General features: G+C 32.8%; 1 protein-coding gene across 1 annotated transcript in view; it reads left to right on the plus strand.

Annotated features, from left to right (window-relative positions):
- STK17B (serine/threonine kinase 17b) overlaps positions 1–12,473 on the plus strand; it is a 31,713-nt gene extending 19,240 nt beyond the window's left edge. The window contains exons 4-8 of the mRNA XM_022567293.3: positions 3,412–3,556; positions 4,688–4,814; positions 6,263–6,311; positions 7,489–7,668; positions 9,250–12,473. Coding sequence (XP_022423001.1) covers positions 3,412–3,556; positions 4,688–4,814; positions 6,263–6,311; positions 7,489–7,668; positions 9,250–9,532 — 784 coding nt within the window. The 3' untranslated portion in view covers positions 9,533–12,473. The remainder of the gene's footprint in view (positions 1–3,411; positions 3,557–4,687; positions 4,815–6,262; positions 6,312–7,488; positions 7,669–9,249) is intronic.
- The last annotated feature ends 364 nt before the right edge of the window (positions 12,474–12,837 follow it).

Below are 12,837 nucleotides of genomic sequence, written 5' to 3' on the forward strand. Positions count from 1 at the left end.
CTAAGTTTTCAATGCTGAGTTTTGAGCTAACTAAAATTGATTATAAAGAATATGTATGTATAATCTGTAGAAAATGTGGGACAAGAACTTTGTCCTAGATATAGCAAAGTTCGATAGGGGAAATTGGTTAGGATAAATATAAGTTTATCAAGTCAACTCTATGAAATTATATGGAAGAGAAATAATAATTTCTTTCTGTGAAGAAATTACCAGCTTATGTTGCCTATTAAATATCTTTAAGTAAATGTTATAGACCCAGTAGAAAATGATGAGGACCATAGCAAAACATTTCAACAATAATATATGTTGGGCATTTACTATATGGCAGACACCATGCTAAGCACTTTATATTTTCATTTGATTTTTAAAATAATCCTCCAAAAAGGGAGATTGGTATTTACTTCACATATTCTAATTTAGAGACAGGAAATACTCTGGCTAGTTTCTTTCCATTCTGAAATTCCATGGGTTTTGTTTCCCCTCATTAGCATTGGAATATAATTTTGAAAGATACTCAATATAAAAAATTTAAAACTACTTCATTTTGATCACTAAAAATAAATACTTAATTTAAAAATCTTTACTATGATTTCCAAAGCTATATGCATAGATTTGTCATTTATGGATGAGGGAGATATTGCTTTGTTTTACTGAAAATCTTGGCTCTCTAGTACCCAGGGAAATTTATTATTTTGGATAGGAAAATATTCTGATTTTAATCTTTTACATGTTAACTTTATTGTTATGGGAGTTCTTCTAAAGGATAATTCTCTACTTCCCTACTAATATCTAAACTGTGCGTTAGAAAGCTGTAAAAGGCAAATGTAGATTTAAGTAGTATATAGCACATAGATTTACGAGACAGTGTACACAACACATATACAAATACATAAGCAAAAGAACGTGAATACTCCAAATTTCTAAATTTTTTGGTTGAGTTCCTTCAGGTGGCAAACTCTTCAACAGAGAGAGAGAGTAGAAATACCTGAATTTACCTTCCAGGGCAATGATAATGATATAGGTGGCTTCTCTGATTACAGAGATATCTTTTCTTCTCTGTAGTCACCGCTCTGGGTGCCTTGTTTTAACAAAGGGTCTGTTAGTCTACTACTCCACTCTGCTTCCATTTATGCTTCCAGTTTCCAGTTTCCGCTAACTTCTCCTGCGGTCTGCTTCTTATGTTATCTGCTCTTCCCCTCCTCTTAACTCCTCCTCATTTTCTATTTACCATAGCTTCTCCTATGGAGAGCTGTGGTGAAGAGCTTTCCCTCTTTTGTGGGAAAAATGGCATTCCTACAAAAGACATTGGTCAGCTTGCCAAACTAAAAGGTAGGGACAGTGTGATTGACTGATCATCATAGTGTTTGTTTGATCTCGTTACTGAAATAAACAAACAAGAAACCCTTAGGATACTTTTCCTGGTGTAAAAGTAACACCTATTTATTGTGTTAAGTTTAGAAGGTATAGAAAATAGAAATCATTTGTAAACTGTGGTTACTTTTATGGCATATTCCTGTATTTTAAAATTATTCTTTTTCTGTCTATGTATGTATACCTGTAGAAACAAAATTGTGATCTACTAAATATACTCTATTATAACCCTTTTTTTCACTTAAGAATATATTATGTGCATTTTTATATGTATAAGTATTTCTAAAAATGAATTTAAATTTAGCAAAGACTTTTAAAATTGCCTTCATAATCAGAGTTTAACAAGAAGCCCCCAAATTCAGAAAGGCTGGATGTTGGCTAGATTTGGAATTAATATTAGTTGGCTCATTATAATAATAGCTAATATTTATTGAATATTTACTATGTGCCAGACACTGTATTAAATACTTACAGATGATCTGCTTTCAGGCTTATAACATTTGTTGTACTCAGTACTTTACATGGTTTATCTAATATGATTCTTACGACAAGCCATTGAAGCAGGAGCTATCATTTTTTGTTATGTATCATTATGTTACAATAGAAGAAACAGAAACACATTTTCTCCCAGTTCAGGTAGCTCGTTAGTGGCAGAGTCAAGAGTGGAAGCCAGGCAGTCTTGATTTCAGTAGGCACTTCTATAAGCAACCTGCTGTCCTCTTAGGTCTAGGCACTGGGAAGTGCTTTACATATGTTTTCTTAGATTCTATTTTGAATTTTAGAATTAATGGAGGGTTCTGTCTACTGAATTAACTTTAGTGAGTGTAATGTAAATGTTGGTATATACATATAAAGTGTTCAAGAATGAATTTATGCTGCCATATACTGCTAGATACTGAAGAATTCAGATCTTTCTGGTATTTTCCATATTTTTTGGGTATGTTCCATATCTTAATAGTGGATATAAGTCATTATTTTGTACAGTTTTCTTATACTTCCCAATTATTTGGTCTGACTTCTTACCAGATGTATCTTATAAAGGGCCTAGCAAAGAACTCATTCTAAGACAATGAGTACCTTCTACATGTCAGACACTGTTCTTGATGCTGTGGATACAGCAGTGAACCAAAGGGGGGAAAAGAGTGTTTTGTGAAATAAATGAGTTTCTATTTTATTACATAGAATACGTTTTACTTGAGATATTCCCAAACATACCTTATAAATTTGATTAATAACCATCTAGATTTTTTTGCATGATGTTCTGGCTGACAAATTTTATCTCATTTATTTAGATTTAGTCCTCAAAAAAAATCTGTTGAGTTCAGTAATATCTCTATTTTACAGATGTGAACGCTCAAATAAGTGATTGACCCTAAATTATATTGCTGATAAATGGCAGGTTTAGGATTTAAATTTAAATCATTTTATTCCAAACCTAGGAATTTTTCATAATGCTTTTTTTGTCAACATTCTTAGATTTTCAGTTCTTAAAAAAAAACAATTAAGATATGGGTTCTGGCCCCAAGTATTCTTTGTGAAGCTGCAATACAGGATATTGGTAAAGAATGCAGATTCTCATCCATATTATTCAGATTCTGTCCCCCCAACCCCCATTTACTATGTGACCTTGTACAAGTAGCTTAACCTCTTTGTACTTATTTCTTTATCTGTAAAATGCGAATGATAACCACCTACCTCACTTGATTGTCATGAGGATCAAAATATCTGTATCTATACATAGCTGATAACTATATTTATATATAATGAATAAATGAGTAAAATAGAACAGAGCTAAAAAAAAAAAAAAGAACAGAGCTGAGCTCATAAATAAGTACTAGCACCCAGAATTTGAAATATTCTTATTTATTTTATTCCTTAAAGATTCCCCCCCAACCAGGACCACCCCCCCATTAAATGTGTGTATATAGAGAGAATAAAGTTTCAATGGCCTTGTCTTTTAATTAAAGGTATACAGTATTTAAAAGTTGTCATTTTTAGGTCAATGATTTTTCAAGTTTCTGTTATTTGAATTTTATTCAGTGCTGCAGGTGGAGAAATTTTCAATCTGTGTTTACCTGAGTTGGCTGAAATGGTCTCTGAAAATGACATTATCAGACTCATTAAACAAATACTTGAAGGAGTTTATTATCTACATCAGAATAACATTGTACACCTTGATTTAAAGGTAATGTAATGTGATTTTAAGTAACACTACATCTCTGTTCCTTCTCTGCTCTTGCTTTGCACAATTAATTGCAGGCTGGTATTGAGAGGAAACAACAGTCAGATCATGCTTGTCTAGACTGCACATTTGCTACATGGACTAATTCTGTATTGGCAGAGAGAAGACTGCATGTGTGAGCAGCTCAGATTAATCACTGGGCTCTTAAAAACCATCATTACTATATGTTCTAATCCTACCATCATGTCACTCCATCCCACTCTTACTGCCACATCCTGGACCTTTCTATCTTATAAAACTGTCTATCTCTAAAATACTTAATTTTGATCTCCATCTTGAAGGTAACCTACTAGTCCTCACTCCTTTGCTCCCATTATACTCATTCATCTTTCCCTTGAGGCTTTCAATCTTTTGGCTTCTCCTTTCCCCCCACCGCCCCCAGATCATTCAGGCCCCTTCCCAATCCCTGAGATACCACTTCAGCCTCTCATGTTACTATCCTTTCTCCTTATCCTTCCTCTTCAGCCATACAAGGACGTTAAAATCTGGATCAAACTGTCTCTTATTGTTTGAACATTGGACTCTTCTCTTCCTGACAATCTCCCTTTCATTTACCCCACCACGCCTCTTTCTATCTCATGTAGAAACCTGGGAATGGTCAGACCCAGAACCATCACAGTGTATTGAACCATTATGTTCCTGGAAATATATGCATTTTTATTCCTTCATGCCTTCTGTCATGCTATTCCCCAGAACACTTTTCTAACTGGCATACTTCTATTTATCCTTTAAGGTTCAGCTTAAGCATCATCTCTACTGCAAAGGTTTGTTGGACTTTCTAATGGGCAGAATTAAGTAGTCTTTACTACTGAGTATTCTATATCTCATAATCAATAAATCTATGTACCCATCTTTTTTATTCAAACCAAGAAGCCTCTTGGAGTATATTTTTTACTTTATTTATCATTGAATATATAGCTTCTCCTAAGTAGTAGTTCAGTAAGTGTTCGATGGATGACTCAATAAAATGTTTAATAGCTAAACTATAAGTTCCACTTAATTTACCTCTGATCTGAGATTAGTATTCTTTTATTGTTTTGTATTACTTATCATTGTTTTGTTGTGCTTTGTTAGCCACAGAATATATTACTGAGCAGCATATACCCTCTTGGGGACATAAAAATTGTAGATTTTGGAATGTCTCGAAAAATAGGGAATGCATGTGAACTTCGGGAAATCATGGGAACACCAGAATACTTGGGTAAGAATTTCCTTTTACTTTCTATACCATCTTGAAATGTATTAACTAAATGATATCTGTATAGAACTATATTTAGGGCATATAATTCCAGGATATATTTGGCTCAAATATTTTAGTGCATTGAAATTTGCTTATGACACATTTAAATGAACTGTAGCGAATTGAGACATTCACAACAATTTACAGGACAGTGGACATATAAGTTAAAAGTTTAATGTTTGTGTGTAAAAGCTTTGTACATAGAGAAAAATAGGTAAAAGGGAAGTTAGGGAGCAGGAAAAAATGGAAAAAGAGGAAAACAGAAGCAAATGTTACTGCGTTTGAAGCCTGTTTCATAGGGGTGTCAAAAAGAACCTATAATTAGATAATCTAGGAATGCTGTACTAAATCAACAAATAAGATCATGCAGATGAAAGATTTTTTAACTTGTATGAAGCAGTACATAAAGTATTTTAATTTATAGTAACAGGTTTTTTACATTTTTTTGTTGTTGCTCATATTGATAGTCCCATGCAGGCACTGAAAAGATACAAGTAAACAGAACAAGTGCTACTCAGCTAGGCAGCTGACTTTCCCAAAATGAAAAGCAAAGCAAATTACTAACTTCTGAATGCTAATAGAGGCTACCATGTCCTAGAATAATGATTGTAATTGAAGATAAAACAGCTCACAGAAGTATGTGAAAAGGTGGTAGGTGGTGCAATGGAGGCTGACAACATATGTGACTCAAAGGCTTTAACAAAATTGTTAAGCTTTAAGAAACAATCTCTCTTTGGAAAAATTATGAAACTATACTGTGAAACAAAAAAGTTATTCAATCATGGATCCTAGTTTGGACTCTACTAATTTGAAATTTATGGTAATGTTTAGAAAGTATAGACAATTTATGTTGCACCTTTTAAAAAATGTTTTTGGCGGGGGAGGAGACAGTGGAAAATTAATTGCTTAGGAAACTAGGTTTTCTATAGTTTAAGGGGATATTTAATCTACTTGAAAATCTAAAGCACTTCCATGAAGCTTAATTTGCTCATAGTGTCATTGTAAATGCATATGATTCTATTTACCCTGGGAAGAAAAACTTAAATCAGTCTAATAAAATAACTCAAACTAATTCCTAACAGAGTGATAAAACTTAAACTGTAAAAAGATTCTAACTTCTAACATTTTACTTCTTCATAATTGTTTCTCCTGAGATTAATCTCAATGGTTAAAAAAAATACTACATAGCTACTGGTTACTTCAAGAATATAATTGGTGCTTTTGAACCATCTGGTTCTATTAATTTTCTCAACATTAGATATGTTTAAATGTCTAATCACAGGATAATTAATACTATGCTAAATTTCTACTGATCATATTGGTAGTTCTTTAAAATTAAATCCAGTTTAATATAAAGTAATTTTCACATTTTTAAATTTGTCAGTATTGAATTTTATTTTCTCTTTCAGCTCCAGAAATCCTGAACTATGATCCTATTACCACAGCAACAGACATGTGGTAAGATTTTGTTAATCACTTGAATGCCTTTATTAAAAGCTGGTTAGCATATATTCTAGGGTTCTTTGGTTCCAGAAGTAAATAATAAAGCTTTCTTTAAAAGATTTTATTCAAGTATCATTATTATGCCACAGGAAAACATTTACCTGTTCATTCTTTTTAATAACACTCTGGCTGTGAGCCAAAGGTGCAGGAATAAATAGGAAAATCCCTTTCCTGGAGGAAGACCCCTTCTGGTAAAAGAACAAAATAGCCACAGTACTGTGTTATGTGTTCTATAAAAAAGATAAAATGCTATTTAATAAGCATGGGGAATTAGCAGACAAGCACCAGTTGGGAGACATCTGGTCTAGGTCTAGGAGAACTAGGGAAGGTATTTGCTCAGCAGAAAAATGAGGTCAGAGCCATGCAAAAGTTTAGTTTTATGAGAGTATATTTCTCAGGTATTGTGAGTTTGTGTGGCTGACACAGAGAGAATGTCACAGAGTAGAACTGGCATTGATACTGGAACTTCAGTTGGGACCACAGTGGAAGACTGACTCCGTAAGGCCAAGTAGAAGAGTTTAGACTTATTCCCTGTGTTCTATGTTTGGGACTGTAATGGATTTGCCAAGAAAAAAGGGTCCTGTAGCTAAATAATTGGGTGAAATAGGTACTATATGTATTGTCTTTTTCTGGTTCCTGAACACAGGAGCTGTCATTAACATATTTACGGTTCTAAACGTTTTGCAATGAAAAAAAAAAATCTGCTGCCCAATATTGTGCTTTATCAAACCTGCAGATTCTGTTTGCATGGTATCCTGTTTATGTCTCACAGACCATTACTGTGTCATTGGACACCATTTGGGAAATGCTGCTCAGGGCAGCTTTGTGTACTTGATAACATAGGTATCTGTGTGAAGGGCAGACTGTAGATATAATGATATATGTTTAATACATCATATTTATAATTATATAACACACATGTGCATTTCTGTGAGGCAAACTTTGAGATAACATAATTATTTCAGTTTTAGTAGTATACCATAGGAACTTTGAAAAGCAATTTAAAATCTGTAGTTTAACTGTACAAGTTTTGAGGACAGGGATATGTTGAGAATCAATTTGACTTTATATAGGTGTTTTAAGATTAGCACACATTTTAAGTTCCCATCTTCTCCCTTATTTGTTTTTTCAGGAACGTTGGTATAATAACATATATGTTGTTAACTCATACATCCCCATTTGTGGGAGAAGATAATCAAGAAACATACCTCAATATTTCCCAAGTTAATGTAGATTATTCAGAAGAAACTTTTTCATCAGTTTCACAGCTGGCCACAGACTTCATCCAGAGCCTTTTAGTAAAAAACCCAGAGTAAGTAATAACAATTTGTTTAAATACTATTATAATATGAATTATATATGACTATTAAGAAAGATATACTCTAAAACAGTATAAAATTATTAGATCTATGCTCTCAAGTTTCAGGTAAAATGGGGAGAGAGGTGGTATGAGAGATCATTAAATAATAATCCATAAGTTCAAACATAGACAATACAAAATATGTAACAGGAAGTCTTGAACTGAAGAGAAGATTTGGGTTATTTCTCTCTCAACCTGCTACTAATCCCTGAAATTCCCTAAAATAATTAGAAGTATAAGGTTTACAATACACATGGCTGCTTAAGATAAGACTTTGTTATGAATGATTTATAGTTAAATAACTACAGTTGTATAACAAGTCCAAATTACTGATTGTCAAATTTCTAAGCAGCAGATGCTCTTTGACCGCCTACTAAAGAAGGGACATGAAACTATGTCTTAAGACTCTTACCTCATTCATTGGCAACTTCAAAGCAGGAAAAGAAAAAGCTGACCTCCCTTTTCTTTACCTGGATCAGCCCTATTTACTTTATTTATTTATTTGAATTTTATTGCATTTATTTTTTTATACAGCAGGTTCTTATTAGTTATCCATTTTATACATATTAGTGTATATATGTCAATCCCAATCTCCTATTTACTTTAAAACGGCCTGGCTGTACATAATGCAGAAGCTGTGATATAGTGCCTTGGGCTGGGATCCTGGTTGTGTTGCTTGTCAGGTCTTTTATCTCCTACAATTACTTAATCTCCTGGAGGACTCAGTTTCCTTATCTGTTTAAGAAAAAAACCCTCAGAGGTTTGTTATTTTATTGGCTTAACGCAAGTCTGAACAAACTTTCACTGGCTCTATTTTGAACATGAATGGTTATTTATTAGAAATAGCAATAATACTATTTGTTTCTGGTTATAAACAGTATTTATTTTCCTAAATATTTTTTCATCTAAATTCTAAAATTTCTATAATAAGCACCTTAATTTTTATTATCAGGAAAAAATGAACAATAAAATCAAAGACTAAGGAAACCTATGTTCTGATAGTAATGGTGGGTGTGTTAAGGTTGGAGTTGAGTATAAATAGGTGTTTTCCTTCCTTTTGAAATATTGTGATATTTGACCAATTGCTTTCACAAGCAAAAATAAAATTTAAAAACTAAAAATGTTGGATAAACGTCATTGAAGAATAGCCTTGGTTTTCAAGATTTAACAGTTAACTGCTTTTTAAGAACACAAAATAATAATAAAGATTATAAATTACATATATTTTCCTTCAAAGGGTTTGTAAACCCAGGAGTCTTTATAATTTTACTAATCTTTATTTGTGAGCCTAAAATATGTTTCCAGTTTTATGACTAGATAGTCTCATCCGTAAGCTCCATGATAAATTGAATTTTCAGCACATGTCAGAATTAAACTCTAGGTACTCCACTTTTCCTATTATTATTCCCTTCTGTACTATGAGTATGTGTTATTTTCATAATAAATAAAAAATAAGTCTATAATATATTGAACTGCAGACATTTCCAACCTGAGTTTTGGTTCTCAATTTTCCCTTGGTGTTTTCATTCAAAGGAAAAGACCAACAGCCGAAATCTGCCTTTCTCATTCTTGGCTCCAGCAGTGGGACTTTGGAAACTTGTTTCACCCTGAAGAAACTTCCAGTTCCTCTCAAAGTCAGGATCATACAGTAAGGTCCTCTGAAGACAAGACTTCTAAACCCTCTTGTAATGGAACCTGCAGTGACCGAGAAGACAAAGAGAATATCCCGGAGGATAGCAGCATGGTGTCCAAAAGGTTCCGCTTTGATGACTCATTGCCCAATCCCCATGAACTTGTTTCAGATTTGCTCTGTTAGCACTTTTCTCTTTGACTCATTTGAACTGAATGTCAGATTTGAAATCCACTTCAGTGTGAGATTGTGGTTTATAGCTTCATATATGGCATGTTTATAGCTTCATATATGGCATGTTTATAGCTTCATATATGGCATGTTTATATTGTAAATGCACTTTAGCATAGAAGAGTTTAGGGAAGTGTTTTAATGCTAAATAACTAGTTACTAGCATAATTTCATTTCCTGTACTGAGATATCAGCTCTCAAAGAAAATATTTAAATATGTGACAAAAATTAAAATTGTACATGTGAGTTTACATGTTAATGAAAGAATTCAAGTTCAAATGGATTTATTAAAATGTTTTACATATCAGGAAGAGTAACTTGGGTTATATTATGGTTGATGTAAACAGAACAAAATGAAGACATTTGAATTTAATAGATTCTCCAAGGTAAGTTCTATACCATGCCTCTATTGACAAAATTTTGTTTAGGATAACAGTGTCAAGTTTAAATAAGAATATACACTATTTTATAGATGCTCAAGAGATATTTTACACTTGAAAATGTTTTTCAATCATGGATATTTTGAAACTGCATAAGATTTCCATTACATATGGTCTGCTATATGAGACAGGTCCTTTAACCAGAGCAGAGAGGGGGTTAGAAACTAGATTAGGGATATTCTATACAAGTTGAAGCAGAGGAAAGAGCAGCATGGCATCATTTTTAACTCAAATGTCTTTTGCCCATTCTCAACATACGTCAGATTTAACAAGGTGTAAAAGATGGAGAATACAGGGTACAGAGGTGTAGAGGATTTTCGTCCTCCAGAATCTCTAGAGTAGAAGATGCTTAGGTAAAACTGAGTATGCTCTGTTTTCAGTCAACCAAACATATTTATTAATTGAATGTAGAAGAAAGTGCTGACAGACTTATGCAACTTACAGAATTTTAGTATCTTCTAAGTCTTAGAATAGAAGCCAATTATTCAGAGTTCTAAAAGTATGCATAAAAAATATCATGGCACCAGTAGTACTATTAACACAGTGCCAGAGTCAGCAGTAGCAAGGTGGATATGCTCATAAAGCAGGATGACATCAAGCTCTTCTAAAGTTCTTGTGTAAAATTCCTGGTGAGTGAGGAGGCTTAGCAGGAGATCTGCAGAGTGGCATTTAATGGTCTTTTGCTGGGGCCAGTGCAAGTCATAGTCCAGGGACAGCAGAATGTTTGATGGGTGGCCAGTGACTATGTTTGGTCCTAATTGGTGGGGGGCGGGGAAGATTTACTCCTTTTTGAGTAATCTTTGATGACTTTCCACCTGGAGACTATTAAAAACTCTGTTATGTTACCATGTTAAGATAACTGTAAATTCATGACCATGTTACTGTATCAAAAGAAATTAGGTTTTGTCAAAAGAAATCCTTTGGTTTTTTCCGTTTGAATTATATATTACTGTAAAAGCTTTGACTTCTTGAAACTTGGTAACACTCCAAATAACTTAAAACTGTTTTTAATAACCGTCAGATCACTTTACTTGGGTAAATGAATTCTCAGCATCCTCAGCATTTCTTAAAGGAAAAGTTATTTCTGTTCGTGTGTGTGTGTGTGTGTGTGTGTGCACATGTGTATATGTATTTGTATAGGTGTATGTATATATGTATAGATAGATGAAATATAGTCCTTAGACAACTTTCTCTTAGAGATTCTTCCTTCTGTTATATTGTACTCAACTCAGGTGCCAAAGGAGTTCATCTTAAGACATGTAAATATACATTTAACTTCTTTAAGAAGTAGTTTATCGGTTCAATAAACTAATCATTGCGGAAGCTAAATTGGGCTTTCGTGTATCTAAAACTGATGAGTTTTTTCTAAATTGTTGTTGCCCATTTATTTGCCTTCAGTATTAAGCTAATGCAGGTAAAGCTTAGTAAGAAAGTCATTGGAGAAAGAGGAAATTATTATTCTGACAAAAGACCATATTATATTTTTAACTTTACAGAGGAATTATGCCATACTAAAAAGCAAAAATCAAGAAATGTTCAAATTTTGAATTATAAACTGTTTCTTAAAAAAATATTTTATACGAGTTTTCTTTTATTCTGAGAAATTTTTAAATAGTTTATCTCCTTCCCCTTAGTTAATAGAATACACAGGGTTGTAAATTTCCATACCTTTTTTTCCTACCAATTTTTATTGTAAAAAAGCAACTAGTAGGTTATGCAAACAGTATAAAAATTCAGTTTTTTCATAAAGGTGAATTTAACTATTTTCTCTGATTGAAATATGAAAATAAACCAATTTTTAGAGAGAACTTATTAACAAATAACTCAATTCTTATTTTTTTCCTCCCAAGATTGAAAACAAGAGGTGAATAGATGTCAGTAACACATCTGAAGATTAATGTTAAATTGTGGTGAGCTTATAAAGTTTAATTTGCTTTTCAGATAGGAGCCCTGGATAGATGGGATTAAAAAGATGAGGTATAGGTGACAATCATAAGTCTCATTTTAACTTTTTTCCCCCACAGTAAAGTTAACCTAACTCTAAGCAGTAAAATTATAATGACACTTTAAAGAAGTAAGCAGTACCTGTTCTCCAGTCAGTAATGAGATGAGGCACCTGTACCAGAATATAAATCAACACATTGCTTCCTTTATCAAGAAAGTCTTGTTATAAAAAAATGTCGGCCAATTAGTAACAAAATAGATTTTCATTCTGGCACAAGTTCTTTCTTTCATTTTGGATGAGTCACGAATCGTTCATAGACCATATTTTGAATAGCCTTGCTTTAAGCAACATTTATATAACTGTTGGTATTTTATAACTGTTTACATTTCCTCTGTTTATTTTTGAATTTTCCGTTTGATATCTGACTTGGAAACTTGTCCTTATTCATTGTTGTGTAAACAAATGTACTTTAATTTCATATTGTATTAAAATTAAGTTATCTGACTTCCAACTTGGGGAATTATTATCAGTTTATAGTTTTATAAAAGTTTAAAGAACTTTAAACTCAAGTATAAATTTCACACAAATTACAGCTGCTGTCCATCTTAACTTTTATTCAATAATCATGTTGCTTAAGGCATATTGACCTACATTGTTATGAATACTCTAGTAAAAAAACAAATTACATCTACTTAATTATCCTTTTGGTTAAGGATTAAAAAGCACTTTTTTAAATTTGTGGTTGTCTTTGTTTTAAAGTATTTCTAAATTTGTTACCTCCTTGCCTGGAGGCTCTCTAGCCTTTGACACACGTCATCTTTGAACTCCCTTTCCAATACAGGTATGTTTATTAGATCCTTTCTGCTGGAAAAAAC

Source organism: Delphinapterus leucas, chromosome 8 (assembly GCF_059928025.1).
Source record: "Delphinapterus leucas isolate spDelLeu-1000000601 "Yukka" chromosome 8, BTC_Dleu_Yukka2, whole genome shotgun sequence".
In the NCBI taxonomy this organism is placed as follows: Eukaryota; Metazoa; Chordata; class Mammalia; order Artiodactyla; family Monodontidae; genus Delphinapterus; species Delphinapterus leucas.